Source organism: Acinonyx jubatus, chromosome X (assembly GCF_027475565.1).
Source record: "Acinonyx jubatus isolate Ajub_Pintada_27869175 chromosome X, VMU_Ajub_asm_v1.0, whole genome shotgun sequence".
NCBI lineage: Eukaryota > Metazoa > Chordata > Mammalia > Carnivora > Felidae > Acinonyx > Acinonyx jubatus.
Window position 1 is genome coordinate 95793502 of NC_069389.1, and position 22368 is coordinate 95815869.

The 22368-nt window shown below is 48.3% G+C and overlaps 1 protein-coding gene across 2 annotated transcripts; it reads left to right on the plus strand.

Moving 5' to 3' along the window:
* Positions 1-1461: 1461 nt before the first annotated feature.
* On the plus strand, positions 1462-21277 carry ATP1B4 (ATPase Na+/K+ transporting family member beta 4). Of its 2 annotated transcripts, none has more exons than XM_027054253.2 (8): positions 1462-1647; positions 6385-6658; positions 11323-11451; positions 11717-11821; positions 15666-15862; positions 16552-16608; positions 19227-19322; positions 20090-21277. In XM_027054253.2, exons 1-8 carry the CDS (start codon positions 1585-1587, stop codon positions 20249-20251), a joined length of 1083 nt encoding a protein of 360 aa, XP_026910054.1. In that variant the 5' UTR covers positions 1462-1584; the 3' UTR covers positions 20252-21277. The 2 variants fall into 2 exon arrangements, with proteins under 2 accessions (XP_026910054.1, XP_026910055.1); XM_027054254.2 differs by having other exon boundaries at positions 6385-6646.
* The last annotated feature ends 1091 nt before the right edge of the window (positions 21278-22368 follow it).

Consider the following 22368-nt stretch of genomic DNA (forward strand, 5'->3'; position numbering starts at 1 on the left):
ACTCGACTGGAGAAAGTGTAAGAGACCAGATTATCTATCCCTTGGAATATATTTTGCTTTTATTAAAATCCTAGAGGTGTGAGCTTCCCTTTTTTCATCAGTGGCCTCTCTCTCTTCAAATTAGTGTATGGTCGGGGTCGGGGACTCTTGTCAAGGAAGAGTCCTAATTAGTGACATTCTGGTAAATGGAATCTTTATTTTAAATTAACCACTATTGGGGCACCTGGGCGGCTTGGTCAGTTAAGTATCCAACTTCAGCTCAGCTCCTGGTCTCACAGTTTGGAGTTAAAGCCCCACATTGGGCTCTCTGCTGACAGCTCAGAGCCTGGAGCCTGCTTCGGATTCTGTGCCTCCCTCTCTCTCTGCCCCTCCCCTGCTCATGCTGTCTCTCTCTCTCTCCCTTTCTCTCAAAAATAAATAAATATTAAAAAATTTTAATTAACCACTATTAAAGCTGTCTTCATTAGAATAGCCTGGGCTTGAAATTACGAATAAGTCAATCTCTCTAAGCTATTGTGCTAGTTTTCTTGGTTATGCATATGCCCAGAATCTCATTATCTCCAACATTCTCAGCCACCTGGGTGTAATGGGGGTGTGATTTATGAAGGATCACAAACTCCTCGCAGGCTTTTTAGCCACCCAGGCTCCAGTGGGGTGGACCGAACAGACCAAAACTGCTATACAATGTTTTTGGCTCTTTCTACTAATTTTCCTTTTGTTGGATCTCACATTGGCTTCAGGAGTTATATATGTCTGGGAAACTGACACTGCAAAGTTCTGGCTTGTTCCCTGCCCTGATGCTAAGGGATAAATATAGATCTCAACCACTACAGAAATGTGGCCAGGATTCCAAGGGGTGTGTGCGTGAGGGGCAGTGACTGTTCAGGCTATTCTGACGTGTGGGCTACAGAAAAGCTTCTTTATGTCCAAGACCCTCTTTGGGGATGGAGGGGCAAAGCAGGAGCCTGGCCCCTAAAATCAGAACACATAACCCACATTTCAAGGGGCTCATGGGTCGACACAAATAAGGAATATTGTACGTGGCTCGGTGTGTGTTGGGGGGGATGGGCAGAGCAAAGAGAATCTTTCCTGACACCCTGGATCCTTTTGCATGAGATCAGCCTTATGAAAAAAGAAAGTTATTCTTGGCCATGTCCCCTCACTCCCAACTCCCACCCACGCCCACCCCCTGCACACGCTGATACTCAGCTCTCAATTGAGAAGAGCAAGACTTAAGCTTTCCATTGGGCCCGTAGTATCTTGGGCGCTGGAGGAGAGCAGAGGGCGGGTAGAGCATGAGGTGAGGGGGGATGGGGAGTCACTCATCCTCGTGACCCAGAATATCCCCCCCTCCCTGTGATGATGAGCTTGCTTTTCCAGAAGGGCTTTCCTTTGATTCAGGGAATGGGCCAACCAATGAGAAAGGGGCATGTTAGATTATTTTGGGGAAGGGCTCGTGCCAGGAGGGTGCACTTTTACTAGGCGACAAGTGTCCCCAGCAACCAGTGTCTCCTGTACCAGCAGAAGCTCGGGAACTCTCACCCCCTTGCCTGCCTCTGCCGCGCCTTTGCCCACTGACCAGCCATGAGAAGGCAGCTCCGGTCCAGAAGGGCTCCGGCCTCTCCTTATGGTTATCGCTACAGACTTGTGAGTCCCAGGGAGCAGACTATTTTGCTGTCCCTTGTTAGTGGGGTTGTGGTGTGCATAGATCTTGGCTTATGGCTGCTTCTCCTTGGCATGGGCAGGAACAGTGAGGTTTATGGAAGCCTGTAGTTTCAAGATCGAGCAGCGACTCCTGGCACCCCACTGAACCCTACATTGCTGCATTGAAGGAGGAAGCCCCTCTTCCTGGGGAACAAAGATAAGGGAGGGGAAAGATGCCAGAGAAGAAGCGGCCTTCTAACATTGGGGGAAGGGGGGAGTCTAGAATTTAAACAGACCTTTTGGAATCTGAGAGTAGAGGTTTCATTCCCATAGCAGGAAATTCAGCCAGGGGAGAGGGAAGGGGAAAGAGGAAACCACAGACCCAGCTGTCTTGGTCCCTTTGGGTGGAAGCTTCTCAGGAACCCGGCTGCTCTTTTCCTAGAGCAGAAATTCCAAACTAGCGCTAAAATCACAGAATCGTTGTTAGAAGCTGGGAGTAATCTCAGACATCATCTCTCCAGAAGCCCTCGGTGTAGAAAGGAGGCTGCCGGGGCTCAGAGCGCACGAGTGACTCACAAGTTAGCAGGAGAGCCACAGTGAGAATGCAAGTTTCCCCACTTCTAATCTTGTGCTCTCTCTGTTATACGTGCAGTGTGCAACTCCCTAGCCCCCTGATCCTCCGCCACCCGCCGCCACCCTGCGTGCCACCCCACCCTGCCCAACACACACACACACACACACACACACACACGCCCATGCACGGGCACACACACACATGTGCACACACACCTCCCTCTAGTTGCCATTTATCTCCAGGGTGCATTACAGAGTTCTTTGAACCCAGAGTTTCTTTGAATTTACTTTGCTCTAAATCGTTATATATGCCCCATGCAGTACTTTTTTGGGGGTGGGGGGAGGGTAGTCTGAAATCTCCCCTAGAGAGGGCTGTGATCCGAGCCCCAGGAGGAAACAAAGCTTAATCCATTTTTCTTTGGAAATGGCCACTTGTATAACCAGGGATTTAAGTAAAGACTGTCAACAGCCAGCAGAGGAAAACACGAATCCTTCTAACCCCGTATCACCCTACAGAGGGCTTCCCTCAGCTTTTCAGCCATACGGTGTAGAAGCTTTCTTTTCACATTTCCAAAGTCCCTCCCAGCTTTCAGAGTGGTCACGATCCGCAGGGCACAAGGAAGGAATCTATATTCCTATATATTCGTATATATATTCCTATATAACTATTCCTTCTCTGGCTTCTTTTCTATGTAACGTTACTAAAATGTGTATAATTTCAATTCTTTGTCAAGTGCACCAGAAGATCTCGCTGTTTGTAAGAAAGACTTCATTTTTTCTATCTTTTTTTTTTTTAGTAGGATTCGAATTTTATTTTTTTTTAACACGAAATGTAGTGTCAAATCGGTTTCCATACGACGCCCGGTGCTCGTCCCAACCTTCAAATGCGTCGGGGGAATCTCGCTCTTTATAGGGAGTACTCGATCAAATTTGAAAAGAAACTCTTTGACGCCGTGAATAACCGGATGCTAATTTCCCTTTTAAAATTAACCAGCCATTCAAACGTTTACGGGGTGTTACTCAATGCAGGGCACAAATTTATCCTTTGGGTCATACTGTTTGTTTATGTGTTTATATGTTTATATATTTAGAGTGCTCAAAATGGAGCCACCCTCTGCCCTTCAGATCTTCCCTTTTAGGGCAACAGGATGGCCACAGCACACACCCACTGCTACCTTCCAACACATTCGCACACACCATCACATGAGGGCAGCGCCACTTTAGGAGACCGGCAAAAACAGACCCTCTCATCACCGAAGGATTCCCCGCAGGATCCGGTTAAACAGTTGCACAAGAGGGTCTCTCTTGCACCAGATGAGGTTCTCCTACACCTGGAAGCAGAGGGGAGGAAAAAAAAAAGATAGTCGAGGTTCCCGAAGCCCGGGCACTGTGAGAGCCGTGGGGAAAATTAGCTCCGAGAAGGTTAATTCTTCCCGGGAGGGAAAAGCTTTAATGACAAGCCATCTTTAATGGGATTATCACGAAAGCTCATATCTACAAATAAGATCAGGCTGAGGCCAAGGCCAGCTGCCGCCTCTGCGGAGCGGAGGTGGAGGGCGGGCACACAGGCGACGTGGAGAGAAAAAGGAAGTTGTGCAAATATAAAGGCGATACAAATCCCTCCGCGATGCACTGTTACACTTCAAATTCCCTGAGGTTCCCAGACGCAGGAGATTCTTCGGGGGCGTGATGACCACCCACCACAGCGCCCAGTCCTGCTGACGTTAGGGCGACAGGCTCTGTGGGAGCAAATTCCCCCGGGGTCCAGCCTCAGAAGTTTGAAGTCAGGCGGTTATCCCCGGCACTTGTTCAGTACCTGCTGGTTACCTAGCTGTGGGCTCCGCACTGTAGAGGGCCGTCCAGGAGTTACAAAATACCGACTCCGGGGGCCCCTGGGTGGCTCAGACGGTTAAGCGTCTGACTTCGGCTCAGGTCATGATCTCGGGGTCCGTGAGTTCGAGCCCCGCGTCGGGCTCTGTGCTGAGTGCTCAGAGCCTGGAGCCTGCTTCGGATTCTGTGTCTGCCTCTCCCTCTGCCCCTACCCCCCCCCTCAAAAATAAGTAAACATTGAAAAAATTAAAAAAAAAAAAAGAAATACTGACTCTGTCCCCTGGGTGCTCAGAATGTAGTTTGAGAAGCTAGACGTGTACCTGTGTTCACGCACAAGTGAAAGAGATTTACGAACATTTAATTCATCCATTTAACACAGAGTCCACGTTAGAGTCAGAAATCCTCTATTATAAGCACCTGCAATCTCTTGGGAACACAGAACCTAACACATTGTGCTCCAGAAATCTGTTAACCACCTCTAGGCACTTGTCTTCGGTGCGACAGAGGAGAAACGTCATCGTCCAGGGTAGCAAGACCTAGGTTCTGAGATTGTCAACTCTATCACACACTTGCTGTGTGGCTTTACCTACATCCAGTCCCCTCTCTGGGCCTCCGATGGACAAGGGGATCTTCAAGGTCCCTGTCAATTCTGATACAGTGTGTGACATGAAGCTGTCCATTTATACAAATTAGAGAGCAATTCAAGAGTGCTTATAATCAGGAGCTAGACAGCGCCGGGCAGACTGAGTACCGAGAGCAGAGCCTTGTCATTCTGTGTCACTTTTACTGATTCTGAACAACCCGATTTTCCAAGTATCGCCCCCGCCCCCCCCCCCCCACAACTAATGGCAGCATTTTTAGCTGAGTGTCCTCTAAATGGCCTTTGAGGAATCAGGCAGGGAGGGGGAGGCACGGAGCCCCTGGCCTCTATCATTTGACACATCCAACCCCAACAGGTGCACAGGCCCGGCCACTCTTCAGATTTGGACAGCAAGAGAGAAGGGAGGGTGGCCTCATTTTCTGCGGCCGCAGTGAGCCTTCGCAGAGCCACAAAGAGCAAAGAAACATCCACCTCTCCCGCCTATGGCTGGGAGGCATTTGAAATACCGTTGGTGATGTCTGGGCTTCTCTTTTTTGGTTTAATTTTCTTAGAACCACTCAGAGAAGATTACGGTTTCAGATCTCCATGGCTGCAGTCAATCAACAAATATGTGCTGAGCGCTCACTACGTGCCTAGATTTTTGCCGAGGGTTATGGGGTGCGGGGGTGGGTGTGGGGGTGGGGACTAAGGAACTATCTGTTGAAGTTCCGGCCCTCAGGTGGTCTGTTCAACCAGCTTAAGGCAGGAAGAGGTTCCAGCTCAGGGGACAGAGAAGCGACCAATAAACCCCTATGTTCTTCTGCTGGGAAGGGAGTCTAAGTTTTGAGGACGGGCACAGCAGCTGGCCTCTCCTCCTGCTGTCTGTCCCAGGCTACTTTTCGCACAGCTTGGGCTGGTAAGGTTGAGCACCCGCAAGGGTGCAGGACGGAGGGTGGGGCTGGCTTAGACTCAGAATTTGCCATCACGGACTCAAGTGTCTAAATTGACTCCATCCTCGGGGCGCCTGGCTGACTCAGGGGGAGCACGTGACTCTTGAGCTAGGGGTCGTGAGTTCGAGCCCCATGTTGGATGCAGAGATAATTAAAAATAAAAATCTTAAAAAAAAAAAGTAAATAAAATAACTCCACCCTCCAGTGTCGAACTCAGCTCTACCCTGAAAAGCCAGACAAAGGGAAGCGGGAGGCCGGGGCCCCAGGACAGAGTAGTGACATAAGCAGTCCTAGGGGAAGAGCCAAAAGGCGTGAAGGCAAGAATAAAACTTACACCTCTGCGGAAAGAATATTGGGTCAAAAGTGGGTCAGAGAAGGAATATTTCCTCCCAACGAACAGAGAAAGAAAACGTGCCTCTTGTAACAACGGGTACGTGAATGGGGAAGTGGAAATTCGAAGCATCTCCAAATCTTGAGTCACTTTCCATTTATTTTTTTTCAATTTTTGAAACATTTTGAAACATTTTTTAAGCTTATTTATTTTAAGAGAGAGGGTGAGCAGAGGAGGGGCAGAGAGAGAAAGAGGAGAGAGAGAATCCCAAGCAGGCTCCGCACTGCCAGGGCAGAACCCAGGGCAGGGCTCAAACCCACAAACCGTGAGATCATGACCTGAGCGGATATCCAGAGTCAGACACTTAACTGACTGAGCCACCCGGGCGCCCTGTTTTCCATTTCTTTTTGGCTGGCGGGATGTGCCGCTGGAAGTTTTTTTGTCGAAAAGGGGATTATGTTTTGTCACCATTCCAGGATGATCAGGATGAAGTAAACCAGAACTACTTGGCAGATGAAGAGGAAGAAGCGGAAGAAGAGGCTCGGGTGATGGTGGTACCCGATTTGGAGGAGGAGGAGGAGGAAGAAGGACAGGAGGAGGAAGAGGAGGAGATAGAAGAGGAAAAGGAGGAGGAAGAGGGTCAGGGTCTGCCAACAGGCAATGCCTGGTGGCAGAAATTGCAGACCGTAAGCGAATACCTGTGGGATCCGGAGAAAAGGATGTCTCTGGCCCGAACAGGTCAGAGTTGGAGTAAGTCCCAGTTGTCCCCATGCCCCAGTCGGGTGTCCTTTGCTTTTGGCTTGGTGTCCAGGACTCCTTTACCATACGTTGGATGGGCTTGTCTGCAAACTTCTCTTAGATTTCATGTAAAGGGCTCGGTGCCTAGGGACATGCCTGGATGTGGGCAGATGCCATGGGAAGAAACTCCGACCGAGCAGGTAAACACACTGGCTTGTGGAGCTGAAATCCGCTGGGCTCAACTTCATTCGCGATGCAGAGACAGTAAGGATGAGTTGGAAAGGCACAGATTTTTTTTTTTTTTTAAGGAAGTCCCAGCCCTGTCACTCTCTATCTGTGTGGCCTTGGGCTCATCATTTACCCTCTCTGAGCCTCTGTTTCCTCACCTGCCAAATGAAGGAAATGATCCCTACCTTGTCTCTCTCAGCCGGTCGGCCTGAGGCTCCGATGAGATGTTAAAAATGGAAAGTTGAAAGTGCAGTTGACTGTTGAACAGCACAGGTCTGACCTGCACGGGTCCACACAGGGTTGCTTTTGGTTTTGTTTCTGTGTTTTCCGAGAAGTACAGGCTAGCGCTGTAAACGTTAAGAGTTTCTTTCCTCTAGCTTACTTTATTGGAAGAAGACGGTATGTATAACACAGGTAACATACAAAATAGGTGTTAACGGACTACTGACAGTATTGGAAAGGCGTCTGGTCAACATGAGGCTCTTAGCACTAAAGGGTTTGAGGACAGTCAAAAGCCAGGCACAGATTTTCGACTGCACGGGCCTGCCGCCCCTGAGCCCCACGTTGTACAACCGTACGGCGCAGGGGACCGTTTCTAGGATACAAGCCCCAAGGCCCTGCCAACCTGAGCAAGGGTTTACAGGATCTCATCATTTCGCTCAGTGACGTCAGAGAAGGAAAGCCGGGGGGCCTGCCCTGGGCGCCAGCCTGTGGGTGCCTCGTGCTCCCACGGCGTGTGCACAGAGAAATCGGGTTTAAAGGGAGCATTTCCAGCGATTAAGGCTGAGCCCCCGTCACGCTTCATCAACGGCGGAATTGCATTTCTTAGCTTTTCGTCTTTGTGCCACACGCCGCCACCGCTTGTACCTCACAGCTTCCCCAGACTCCTTTCCCAGGGCCTTGCTCACCTCTTGCTCTACGAATGCAAGAGCCTTCTCCTCAGGAGGTTTAGCCTGGGATAAAATTCACACTTGCCACAGTCTCTGCATGGCCCAGAAAAAGAGCGGCCGCTGGTTTGGAACTCAGTTAACCCACAGGAGAAGGGCAAAATAGATGACTCTGTGGATGAAATAAGAGTCCCCCAGCGCCCAGGGTCTAGGTTGCTAAAGTTGATGGTCATGCCTTCTAAAGGCCCCTCTGGCTGAGAATTCTCTCCCCTCCTAGTTTACATCTCTAATTCAGCTCAGTCAAGGTGAACCGGCAAGCCCTCCTTCCTGGAATTAGGAATAGCAGGTGTGGCGCCGTGAGCAACACCCACCTCCCTTCACCCCTCCTCAGTTCCCAGCCCCACCCCTGCCCATCCTTCAAACTCTCAGCTGGAACAAATGTGCCATTCAAGGAACATTCCGACATTCTGGAAGCTGTAGGCAAATGCTGGACGCTCGCTCCAAAGGGGCACAGCTGTTTCTCCCTTGCCTAAAGAAGACTAGAGACACGGGCTGTGAAATGCAAGTGTGATTCTGGGAGAGAGAGCCATGCTTTAACCCCTAAACAGCCAGCCATTGGAACCTCACCAGAGAAGCTGATCCAAACTGCTCCTGTGGAGAATAACCCGTAGGCCAAGAAAGAGCGATGAGGGAGAAAGGTTCGAGTGCTCAGGGAAGATAATGGTGCTGGGGACTCTGCATGGCAGGCCATATCCAGGCCTCTGGACAGGAGGTCTGAGGAGAGCCCGGGAACTCAGGCTTCTGCTGTTGGGCTATGCCTGGGCCATGGGCAAATGGCGATGTTAATGCATAGACCACCAAGCGTATGCTTTGCTGTCCTCTTGCTTGAAAACTAGGTGTCCACTTGGGCATTTACTAACCCTATCCCAGCCTGGACATCAACATGACCAACATATTCACCCAGCCTATGATTACATTCTGGGTTTTTTCTTTGGTAGCTGGGTAGCCTCTATTTTTAGGAACTATATGTTATTTTATTGGATACTGACAAGAACCATATGAGGTAGTAATATTATTATCCCCATTTTACAGATGCAGAAACTGAGGCTTAGAGAGGGTAAGTAACTTATCTAAAGCCCCGCAGTCAATAAGTGGCAGCACTGGGATTCAAACCCAGGTCAGATGAACACGGGGGTGTAATTCTCTTGCCGGAACACCACACTGTCTTCGTGAACGGTAGTGATGAGCAAAGCCCTGATGGGTAGGGTCTCAGGACCTGATGGGATGTTTTGGTGGGGGGAGTAAAGAATCTGGATCACGGGTGCCTACTATATCCAAGATATCCAGGTCTATACAGGCTTGGGGAAAGCATTCAGGAGAGAACCCTGGATTACCTAGAGGAGTGGTCCAAGTAAAACTTGGATGTCCAGAGCAGAAAAAGTTGGAGCGACCAATAGGCTCTGATGGGTATGGTGCTTGGTTTTCCTTGGTGGGGACGGGGGTGGGTGGGAAGCTGTGTTAGCTTAACCTATGGCAGACTTCAGGGCACCATCCCGGGCGAGGCTCAGGGGACTCACTGCTAGTGCCATTCTCCTACCTACAGCTTCCTAGCCACACATCCTAGACAAAATGGAAGCTATACCTCCAAGGGAACGTACCTGTATTCTATTGCTTTCCTTTCATTCATGAAACTGAGCCTTCTAGTCCCCCAGGATGGCTCCAGCCATCGGCCCATCCCCAGGATGGGGATGGGGGTTGAGGAACGGAGGCGAAGACACAGGGCACATCCCATTAGGGCAGCCAAGGGGCAGTAGCCCAGGATCACACAGGTGCTACCGTGTCCTCTCCAGGGACTCCAGCTGAATCGATGCGCTCATGTTCCCGTTCTGCTTCAGTTCATCTTATAAAACATCAAGCTTCCATTTTCAGTTGGGTTACTAAGGATCTTTCTTCTCGTTTCCTCTCCACTCCCCCTCCCCCCCCTTTTTTTTGGCTAATTTTATCTGGTTCATGGTTCAATTTAAAAATTATTATTCGGATTCAGTTTTGGGTACAGCAAAGTTACGTGGTTTGTTCCAGTTTCTGGTTCACGATTCAGTTCAAATCTGTAGTTCCGACATCGTGTCACTGCTGTGAGCGGAGCCAGATACCGTTGCCCGAGAGAGAGCCTCAAGGAGACTTGAAAAGAGTTTCTCAGCTGCAATCTCATGCTCGTTCACCTCGCTCGGGGCTGCCTCGAACGGGGGCAAACCTAATCCCGATGCCACCCACAGAGGAGGGGCTCACACAACCGTGCTTCTGGTCCGACAGCAAAAATAATATTAATAATAACATTGGTGAGGGCTGCCATTTAAAGAGCACTGGGTAGGGGCGCCTGGGTGGCTCAGTCACTTAAGCGTCCAACTTCGGCTCAGGTCATGATCTCACATTCGTGGGTTCGAGCCCCCACATCGGGCTCTGTGTTGACAGCGCAGAGCCGGGAGCCTGCTTCGGATTCTGTGTCCCCCTCTCTCTCTGCCCCTCCCCCCACCGCTCACGGTCCGTCTCTCTCTCAAAAATAAATAAACATTAAAAAAAATAAAGAGCACTGGGTATCTGCCAGGCTCTGCGCTCTGCTATTTACATGCATCTTTCAAGGCTAAGAAGTAGGTACTATTACTGTCCTCGTTTTACAGATGAGGAAATTGAGACCCGGGAGGGTGAACGACATGTCCAAGATGAAACAGCTAGGAAATGGTCAGGTCAGGATAGGATGTAAGGAAAAGCAGAATTGCCGGGATTGTTAGGCATGTAGATCAGTATATGAGGTTAAGGGCTAAACTTATTCCCATTTTACCTGTGAGGAGTCGGCGGTAAGGAGAGGTTCTGTCACTTGGCCAGGCGCACAGGTATAGAGCATCCAGGTAGCAAGAGTCAGTAAGTAGGGCTTCTTCCTCCTTCCCTCCCCGTCCTTGTTCCTTTTGAAAAGTCGAGCCACTTAAATATTTGCTAAAGATGAGTAAGATTTGAAATAAGTAGGGTGAAGCCTCACTTTGCCTTGATTAGAGACAAGTCCAGTGGAAATTAATCAAAAGTTTGAATTATAGGCTACGTGAAAAGAAATGCAGTTTTCATCACTTGCAAATACATATAATCACTGGAACCAAGCTGCTAGGACTCTTCAGGGCATCTGCTTTAATGAATAGCGAAGAATGATTTGTACTTAGGACATCAACCGTTGCCCAGAGGGCTCCCAAGCAATTTGCCCTCCGCGGTACATTCAACTCCGCTCCCCTGTGATCTTGCCATCGGTCATCATCTGCTCAGCAAGCCCTTCCATCGGAGATGCCGTAAAGGTACACTGCGATCAGGTCTCCGACACAATTCTCACGAACTCCAAATTGGTGACATCTGAATAAGCCAAGGACATACTGAATCTGGGGGATTTGAAGAGACAAAAAACAACCAAAAAACAAAAATAAAATGCCAACGTGTTTGGGTTGGTTCTGGCTCAGGAGTTCGAGTGAGGAGGCGGGGTCTGTTGGCAAGCACTGATCACTCTCCTCTCTGATTGTTCTGCAGGCCTGATCTTAGTCATTTACTTCTTCTTCTATGCCTCCCTGGCTGCTGTGATTACCCTCTGCATGTACACGCTATTTCTGACCATCAGTCCTTACATGCCGACCTTCACCGAGAGGGTGAAGCCTCCTGGTGAGTGCCAAACGCCCTGTGCTGTCAGAACTTGCTGGACGGAAACCTGCCTCCGCAGCATGTTCAGCCTCAATTAACTTTGGCTCTTCCCGGTAATGACTTAGGGATTCAATTATTAAGAGTAAAAGTAAAATGGTATTTGGCAAATTACGGTCCTTTTTATTTTGATTGCCTGGGGGGGTGAAGGTTTCATGGGCATCAATACAAAAAAAAAAAATTATCCCAAGAATGGGTTAATATATCTAAGACGTGTTTTCATTGCCAGGAGTGATGATCAGACCCTTCGCCCATAGCCTTAACTTCAACTTCAACGTTTCTGAACCTGACACTTGGCAGCATTATGTCATTAGCCTAAATGGCTTTCTCCAGGGTAAGTTCCTCTGAAGGGGGGAAATCTCTTTGGAAGGATGATGGGGATGGGGATTCAAAATTCACAATGCACCAGAAACCCCACTCTTATTAACCCCAGCCCATCCCGGTCTTTCTTTACCTTGCACCTCCCTCGGCAACTGTACATACAATCAAAACCGCTCTAGTTTGGGATTGTATGTTGCCTTGAAAGCATATAAGCCAACTCTCCAGCACTCTGCTAAGTTCACTGGGGCAGAGAACTTGTTTTCTTTTCTTGAACATTCTAGGGCACCTACTTATGTCCTGGGCTCATCCAGATGAGTCCTGGGCTCAGTAATTATGAAAGATAATTCGAGGTGGGGGTAGTGTTGAGGAAAGAAGGGTGTTTTCCAGAACAGGAAGATTCCTGCCCCCCTATACTTTCTCAAGGGAAGGGAATTCATTGCTTGGAGATGCGCCATCTTCAAGGAAGAGAGCAAGGGTCTTCATTTAATAGCATCCCAACAGGGAGTTAGAGGAAGAATCTCTCTGGGTGACAGTCACTCCAGCATTTTGATTGCAAGTGTTTTCAAGATGCCTATCTCTATAGCGTCATCAGATACCCTTTCAGGGACAAATGAGTGGCTTCTTGAGAAGCCCTTCCAAAGAGTGAAAACTGAGGTAGCAATTTGTTGAGGGTTCAACACAGAGCACACAGGCTATCAAAAAGGAGCCCCAGTGGGTTTACCTTGCTGCACCAATTATTTGTGGCAAAAAGCCAGTTGGATCGGTCTGGTTGTCCCTTCCTGGCCAAAGGGGGTACAGATAGGGAGTGGTAGAATGTGCACTGAATTAGGAGAAAAACAATCTCTTACGTGGTGGGAAGTGTTATGTAAATGCATACATTTTGTCATTTAACCTTAATTCTGCATAGCAGAATCTACTGTCTCCAGTTTATGAATGGGGCAACTGAGGCTCAGAAAGGGGAAGTAACAGGGTGCCCGAGTAGCTCAGTTGGTTAAGCGTCCGACTTCAGCTCAGATCATGATCTCGAGGTCCGGTCTGTGAGTTCGAGCCTTGCATCGGGCTCTGTGCTGACAGCTCAGTCTGGAGCCTTCTTTGGATTCTGTGTCTCCCTCTCGCTCTCTGCCCCTCCCCCGCTCTCTCTCTCTTGCTCTCTCTCTCAAAAATAAATAAACATTAAACAAATTTAAAAAAAAGAAAGAAAGAGGAAGTAACGTGATAAAAAGTCTCCTGGCAGCTGAACCAGTGTTTAAACCCACATCCGTGGTTTTGACCCCCTTGCTACTCAAAGTGCGATCCAAGACCCTCAGCATCGGCATCGCCTGGGGGGTTGCTACAAAGCCAGGCTCTCGGGCCCTGCCCCAGACCGGTTGGGTCAGGATCTGCACTTAAACAAGATCCACAGGTGATCTGTATGAACTTTAAAGATTGAGAAATACTGCTTTTCATAATTCTTTGCTGCTGCCATATGACCAGGAGTTAGAAACTCAGTTTTGTATCTATCAGTCATGCTCAGTGTCATTTTGGGTAAGTCTGAGTTTCAGATCCCTCACTTGTAAAACGAGGGGGGCTGGGTCCTCTCTGAGTCCATGTAGTTCCTTTTTGAGCTAAAAAAAAAATGTTTTGGGCATCTTAGCCGGCGCAATATCTTCTTTTCTTTCAAAATACTTGTGAGATATTACAGGCGTGTTGCCAGAATCTCTGCTGAGGAAATCCCTCCGAGAAGCTAGTAGATGGAGAAATACCGATTCTGACCTGATGACAGAGGTGGAGAACAGTAGGGAAAGCACTGGGTTTTTAGTTCCTAAGTGTAGATAACATGCCCTACTTAAAAGGGACACATCTCTGAAATAGACATCCCAGAGTATCAATTTCATTCCCAGGAGGACTGGGATTTTGCAATAAGGGTCATGCCCATGTCACATTATTTTTAATGGAACTATCTCAAGAGAAACAATGAGCATGTGATTAGAGCTTCTATTTAGAAACTTATTATTTGCACATAGTTCTTGTTCTAAAAAAAAGATTAAAACAAAACCTTGAATTGAATGTAGCTTTGTCAAAGGCAAAATAAAGGCTTAACCATAATTGGAATAGATTTTAAATTCCCACTTGCTCCTGAACAATATTAAACCCAAGTCACAACCTGTCTAGATGAAAACCCAGCAGGACATTTGGAGTTTTACCACTGGTAGATCACAGGTGCACAATTTCCTCTGAAAAATGAAGCTATTGGAGGGGCACCTTGGTGGCTCAGTTGGTTAGGCATCTGAATTCAGCTCAGCTCATGATCTCACAGTTTGTGGGTTCGAGCCCCACGTCAGGCTCCACACTAGTAGTGGGAAGCCGTCTTGGGATTCTCCCTCTCCCTCTCTCTCTGCCCCTTCCTCTGCTCGTACTTTCTCCCCCTCTCAAAAGTAAAAAATAAATCTAAAAAAAAAAAAAAAAAAAAAACCTAAGATACTGGGAACATGAGTGCACAGAGGCTGGATCTAGCAGGACTAACTAGATTCCATCATTTAAAACAAAACTGGAAATGATGCAATAATTTCCAAAGCTCAGTTCCATGGCATCTGGTGGGCCAAAGAGTGAGCTCACAGACAGCCCCTTTTAGCTCTCTCCCTGATGTGCATGCCTTGCGCACATGTTACGTTCCATCCAATGTAAAGGGACGTGAACTCTGAGTGCCTCGGGTCTACTGAGTGCCTCAGTAGAGAAGATCTTACCCTCTCAGTGGAGGCTCTATGGTTGTTGTTAGTTTCTGTCTTTCTTTTTTTCTTTTCTGAAAGTTATTAGAGAGAGAGAGTGCGCACGCATATGCTAGGGGCAGAGAGAGAGAGACAGAATCCCAAGGAGGCCCCTCTGTCAGTGTAGAGCACCACAGGGGCTCTAACTCATGAACCGAGATCAAGAGTCCCATGCTGGGATGCCTGGGTGGCTCAATCGGTTAAGTGTCCAACTTTGACTCAGGTCATGATCTCACAGTTCTTGAGTTCAAGCCGTACATGGGGCTCTGTGCTGACAGCTCAGAGCCTGGAGCCTGCTTCCGATTCTGTGCCCCCCTCTCTCTCTGCCCCTCCCCTGTTTGTGCTCTGTCTCTCTCTCAAAAATAAATGAACATTAAAAATTTTTTAAAAAGAAAGAGTCTGGTGCTTAACCGACTGAGCCACCCAGGCGCCCCTGGTTTCTGTCTTTCAACCTAAGCTTCTGTTTTGCAGTGCTAACTTCCCTCGGTAAGGGATGAGAAGCTGGTTTTATCTCCTCTTCTTCCTCCCTCTCTTCTTCTTCCTCTCCCTTCCTCCTGTCCCACAACACGCACGTCTCATTCTCTTGCATCAGGTGGCTCTCATGGACCTCAAAGGGAGATGTTTCCCAGACTGAACTTAAAGAGATTTAGTCCAAGAGTTTCACTCCTTTATATAAGCCATGCCATGACATGATTCAGTCCCTCTTCCAAGATCTGTCCACCGTGTACCTATTCCTCTTCCAGAAGTAGAAGAGGCTGCCCCCCATGCTTACAATTTGCTATAGCTGAAAAGAAATAATGGAGAATAGAGAGAAGTTATAAGGTGACCAACACATGACCCAGAGGTAGATATTCCAAAGTTCCGAGGCAATGAGAAGCAATCAGATGATGGGCTGAGGGGACTAGCCCCAAAGCCTTCCCGGAAAGATGTTACTGATGAAAGTCCCCGGGGAACGGAGGCCCGGTCACAGAGCCTGGGCCAGACGGACTGGCCTTTCAGAGGCTCACCAGCAAGCTGGGGAAAGGAAACTAGGGAGGAGGACTACTGAAAGCATGGCCTTCCCCTGTAGCACCCGTCTAACATGACCCTTTGCCACCCACACACATGCTTTAGGTTACAATGACAGTCTTCAAGAGGAAATGAATGTGGATTGTCCCCCGGGGCAGTACTTCATCCAAGATGGCGACGAGGATGAAGACAAGAAGGCCTGCCAGTTTAAGCGCTCCTTCCTGAAGAACTGCTCGGGCTTGGAGGACCCTACTTTTGGCTACTCTACTGGACAGCCCTGCATCCTTCTAAAGATGAACCGGGTATATTAGCCCTTGATACTCCGGCGATGATAAGTTGGATGAGCTGGGTAGGAGGGCTCTGGCCACTCCATTTCTCTTGGGCTCTGTCTTCATACACTGCAAGTTCGGCCATTTTTACTGACAGCATCATTAATACAAACAACCAGATCAACCTGTCAAGCAATAATAGCTTTTTCTCTCTGAACACTTCCTATTTCCACTCATCTCCCCCATCCCCAGCCTGCCCTTTGATGCCCTCTATCAGTAATGAGGTCCTGGGCTGTTTGGAACAGGGGACTGACACGACGTGGGGGGACAATTCTTATAGCATAAAAAATGCATTTTCCTCCTCTCCTGCCATGCCTTAGGTGGGGTAGAGCCTTACCCAGGCACATCCCTCTTAAAACCAGAAAGTTCTTTACATCTTCAGGATTCTCTTGCTGCAGTTACCATCGTATGAACATCAGTCACAAACACCACTAGGGGAAAGCCAAGCTGCACAGTTCTGAAGATATTTTGCATTCTTTGCCCTCTGTAACATTCCTGAGAGGGCAACATAGATGAACTTTATGCTTAAGGAAGGGATGGCTTAAGGGCGGTTAAGAAAAGTCTCATTTTTTATTGTCAAATCTGTTTTCTTTTTTTGATTATATATATATATATATATATATATATATATATATATATACAACGCTGGCTTTTCTTTTCAGATTGTAGGCTTCCGTCCTGAACTTGGAGATCCTGTGAAGGTTTCCTGCAAAGTTCAGGTAAAGTGCCTTTTTTTTTTTAAGTTTATTTATTCATTTTGGGAGAGAGAGCGCACAGGACAGGGGCAGAGAGAGAGGGAGACACAGAATCCCAAGCAGGCTCTGCACTGTCAGTGCAGAGCCCGATGCGGGGCTCGATCTCACAAACCGGGAGATCATGACCTGAACCAAAGTCAGATGCTTAACCATCTGAGCCACCCAGGTGCCCCTAAAATGCCTTTTTGAATAGGTACTGTTAGCACGTCTATTTTATGCAAAAAGATGGCTCATCCCTTCCAAGGGCTTCCCCATGGATGATTGGCTATGGGTTAGGGAAAGGGTTAATCTTTTCATAACTACACCTCCCTTTAGTACCTTCAGGCCTCCGCACTGCCAGAAAGCATTCAGGTCATGTGGGTGCGTGTGTGCCTGTGCTGATATATACCTGTGAAAGCCGAAGAAGAGCCTCAGCTAAGGCCCACAGCAGGGAACGACAGTGTGCCACGTCATTAATTGGGATTCTGTTTACGCTTTTGCTTTTACCTCTAATTACTTGTTTCTTTGAACTAAACAAACAGCTTTCATTAGAGTCATTAGTCCCTGCTTTTAAAACAGAATTTCACTTTTTGCAGCAATGACCAGTGGCACTGGGTGTTGCAATAACAAAGGACTACAAGGGAAGTAGAAACAGAACTCCATTAATATGCTAATTAACTGTCCTTCGGGAGACCATTAACTCCTATCTCATCTGCGCCAATTAGCTCCTTTGTAGGAAAAAGCCCTAGATCTTGGGTTTGCTTCCCAGACCGGAAGCAGTAGCTCCCTCTGGTTTCGTAACATCGACTGCACCCCCCAGCCCTGGACAGTTGCAAGACCTGGTGTGTGAAGCTGGGTGATCCCATTCTCAGTACTAGAGATACAGCTCAAAGCTTCAGGCTGGACGGTGACAGATCAGAAAGCAGCAAAAGGCGGCATGTATTCAGCAAGCGTGTATCGATCACTTATTATATACCAGGTACTTTGCTAGGTGCTGGGGGTGCCAAGATAAATATGGCTCTGTCTCCGAAGTCAGGGCAATTGCGTATTACAGCTGCTATGAAAGGTGGAGCGGGGACATTGAAGAGGGAAAGGTTCGTTCCACGTGGGAGATGGTGACACTGAAGATGAGGTTTTTGGGTTGTTTTTTTTTTTAAGTTTATTTATTTATTTATTTTGAGAAAGCACAAGCAGGGTAGGGGCAGAGAGAAAGGAAGAGAGAGAACCCCGAGCAGGCTCTGCGCTGGCAGCCCAGAGCTCGATGTGGGGCTTGAACTCACGAACCGCGAGATCATGACCTGAGCCAAATCAAGAGTCGGACGCTTAACCGACCAAGCCACCCAGGCGCCCCGATGATGAGTTTTGAAAGGTCAGGCAGGGGTTTGCCGGGTGAACAAGGTAGGAAGGATATTCATTGTGTGCACACGTACATGGGTATGTGTAAACACACACACGTGAGGTGTGACTACAAACTAGTGGGACCGATTCCACAGAGTATTCACACAAAAAAATGAATTTCATTGCTTTTTAGAGTAATGTGTAACTAAATCATAAAGACCAACTCAGTCCTAAACCAGCGTATTTAGTGGATGGAATCCTGCTTACGGTTCCCTAGTGGAAGCCATTCATTTTTCAGCTTACACAGACTCTTGCTGAGAACTGTCCTTTCAAAAGACAACAAGCAATATTAAGTCTTTACACACTGTATAGTAATCAATATTGGTCGAAATCCACACCCACTTGTGGAAATCAAGCAGGATAAGGTAATTACTAGGATGAATTAAGGCGTATCGTATGAACGATTACACTATATTGACAGAAGTAATCACATGCCCCCCGTGAGTGATTTGCTGCTGGTGATGCAGTGTCTGTCCCTTATCAGCCCCCAGCCCTCTGCTATTTAGGACAAGCCTAATGCATAGCCAGACAGCTCAGTCCCCTACCTGATACGCTATGATGATGGTAGAGTTGTTTATTTAATCATTTCCAGTTATGGGTCCCCTCTTGCTTATCGTCCTGACGTCACCTGCTGTGCTTAAGCAGAGAATATGGTCAGAGACATGAGTTTAGGTGGGCCAGACTCTAGGCTGTGTCCCTATGAGTCAGGTCCCTGTGCACCTGGTGTGACATGCCATGAACCGAGCCCACGGTGTACGAGTCGTCGTGCAGTGGGATTATCTAGACATGGTCTAACTTACACCTGCCTCAAGGTCCAAGACCGGGTGCCAGGCCCAGTATGAGTTCTTTGGAGAGGGCCTGGTGTGTAGGCTCTTATGCTGGAGCAGCTAAGGCAAGCCCTTTGGAGTCCTCCGTCTGGCTCCTCTAGGAGCCAGTGCAGAACCATATGGAGCACCTTGGGACTCCCCAGTCCAGACCTTCCATTCAGTAATCTTGGAACTGGAAACCAAGGCACAATCTCTTTCTGGAAACGCTCTGGGGGATAGGTCTGGGGTAAGCTATGCCCCATTCTGCTTTCGTGGGTCTTCCTGGGACAGTAGGTTGTGGGTCACACAGTGATTTCACCTGGGGCACAGGCCCCTTGAGCTCAGGCTCCAACTCACCGAGAGACCCGGCATCCATCATATACCTGCTTTTACTTACAGAGAGGTGATGAAAATGACATCCGATCCATCAATTACTACCCAGAGTCGGCTTCTTTTGACCTTCGCTACTACCCTTACTACGGCAAACTGACTCACGTAAGCCTGTATCCTTTTCAGTCTTTGCTGTCAGAAAGGGCTCAGAGACACAGGAAGGAAGGGCTGTTTGGTATCTACGGGAATTAGGAGGCAGCCTAATTAGGAATTAGGAATTAGGAGTCAGCGGGGTGAGTAGCTGCCGGCCAAGACCAGCAGCCCCCTCTACCAATTCCCAGTACAACCGCTGCTTTCCATATCTGAAGGAATCTCAGATAGGGTCTGGTCTGACTCCTTCAGTTTACAGATGGAGAAATTAGGGTTCAGAGAGGGACAGTGACTTGCCCGACACACACAGCTAATTAGTGACAGAGCCGGGAGGAGACAAATCACTGTCGTTGCACTCAGCTGTGCCCAAATAATCACACTTGCCTGTTCCGCCCAGTGGAAGCCCCAGGGCAGTGGTTGTGGGTCATACGGTGAGACTTCATCTCTGGCGTAGAGGTTTGAAAGATCCTAGTTCTGCTTTGACTCATGGTCTGATATCCAGGAAATCATATCACGCAGAGGCAGAATTCGTTTTCCCCAGAGGACAGTCAGACATCTGAGAGGGACTTACAAGAGAAATGTGTGATTTCCCCCACTGTCCCAGGGCAGAGCGGGCATGTCACTGGCTTTAGCCATCTGTGACTTGGCATCATGGGTTTGCTCGGTTCCCTTTGTGAGGGGTTATCCCATCCCCCACTGACTATCTGATCCCTTCCATCCTGTGACCCACCCCCGCCCTGTCCCCTCCTCACACTGAGGATTCATTGTTCTTCCGCCTACAGGTTAACTACACCTCCCCACTGGTGGCCATGCACTTTACAGACGTGGTGAAGAACCAGGCGGTGCCCGTGCAGTGCCAACTGAAGGGCAAGGGCATCATAAATGATGTCATCAATGATCGTTTTGTGGGGAGGGTAATCTTTACTCTGAACATAGAAACCTAAGAACTTCAGGGGCCACTTCCGCTAGTTCTGTTCCTGTTCTATTTCATGGACCCCTGGTAGTTCCTGAATTCTTTTTCTTCAATCAGGACACAGCCAGACGGACACTTAAGACAGCAGATGATCTTTCCTTGCCTTTGACATATGTGTAAAATGACATTGTGGCATTGATTTTTTAAAGGTAGTCTCTCCTGATGACAAATAGATTCTATTAATTTCCTCCCCCCGCCCCCACTTAAACGAAAACCGTTCTTGCTGCTACAAGCCTCTCACCGTAGTGTAAACATAGTGTCTGATAACATTCACAAGGGCCATGAAGGAGACTTTCTATGATGGTTTGAAATTCATCGTGTTTTGTAAGATTCTGTTGTTTTGAGAGGTGAGATTCCTCCCAACCAGGCTGATAACTAACCTTTTTTTTTGTTTGTTTGTTTTTGTCTTAACCTGCCTGGCAAGTTCCTTCCCTGGGAATCGCCGATCAGACCAACCCAGAATACACCTAGGGCTACCAGGCCTAGAGAACTCTATACCCAAGGGTGCTTGAGGGACTGGCTGTCTCAAATGGGCAACTAAAACAAATACTGATTTGAAGACTAGGTTATCTTCAAGTGGGACAGAAAGCAGTGCTAACTGGATATCGTTCTGGAATAGAAACGAAGACCTTTCCTATGACTTTTTTGGGAGGCGGGGTCCATAGCGACTGGGGAGAATACCTACCATGTGGATGTGACCGGTATTTGATTCCTTGCTCTGTGGTGTCATCATCCAAAGGCCAACATCCTTGCATGCAGGTCTGCCTCGGCTTCAGGGAAAGGAAAAAACAAGGAAGATTTCCGCCAGCGAATTATTCTTGGGCTGTCTGCTTGACAGTACTATAATGTTCTTTGAGAACATCGGGGATGGGCGTGTTGACCCCCGGCTACAGCCCTGGGGATTGAAATCATGGTCTGCCAACTGATACATGGCGAGACAGAGAGCTCCTGCCGGGTCACCCTAAATCCAAGGCCCGTTGCTAGCGTTCCATTTGGCTAGAAAACGACATGAGGCCGATGTTTACCCAGGTTGTGGATCAGCCAGGCTGCTTTGTCTTAGCTTTGGCCATGGGATCATTCCACTGCGTCTTAACACCTCCACCAGGGGGAGGGCTGGGACAAGGAGAAAAAGCGAGCATTTGCGAATGGCATAGGGTCTCAGGGTCCAAAGTAAGCTGAAATGCCATCTAGAAGCATCCGGAGTCTGAATGTCCTCTATACCGTTTATGCTCTCCCAAAACAGGGAACTGGCAGTCTGGTAGTGAAGACATACAAGCAGAGAAGTGACTAGGAACTCGTGTGACGAGTTATAAAACCAGTATGTGGAAATGCTAGGGGAACATGAGGAAAAGTAACTAACTTGAGCTGAGAAGGTAGCAGAGGGAATTTCACCTGCAAAGTCACGATCACGAAAGACCACGGTGTGTTTGGGTAACTGGGGGCAGTTCGTGTGGCTGGAGTGTAAGGGGCTCAGAGGAATGACCAGGAGTGTCAGGGGATTAGACTAGAGAGAGATACCGGCTGAGAGCCGGGATTAGACTAGAGAGAGAGCCCTAGAGAGAGGGCTGGGGTTTAATCCAGTAAGTGAAAAGGAGTCATTAAAGTCTTTTAAGCAGGGAAGCTCTGTGATCATATTCGCACTTCAGAAAGAGCACTTTGGCAGCCACAATAGGAAGGGTGGGTCGGAGAGGCCAAGCCTGGGGAATGAGGGAGAAGGAAGAGTCGAGAATGACTCCACGGTTTTGAGCGTGGCTGGAACCGGCGTGATGGTGATGTTGTTGATCAAGACTGGGAACACAAGAGAGAAGCGAGATTGGAGAGCAAGATGTGGTCCATTTTGGACGTTTAAAGCTCATGATTCCTATTGGTCGGACACTGATCACAAGCCGTAATCACAAGCGGGGTGGGGGAGAAGGAAATCTGAGAACAAAAGCAACATGTGCCTAAGTGAACTCTCTTAAGAAATTCTAAGCTATTTAATCTCAGGAATCTGAGCCAGTCCTGTAAACACACCACAGCGATCTAGTCTCTCAGATACTGTTTTTCTCTCCGCTTGTGGCAGGAGGCGCTACTAGGGTGTTTCAGAAT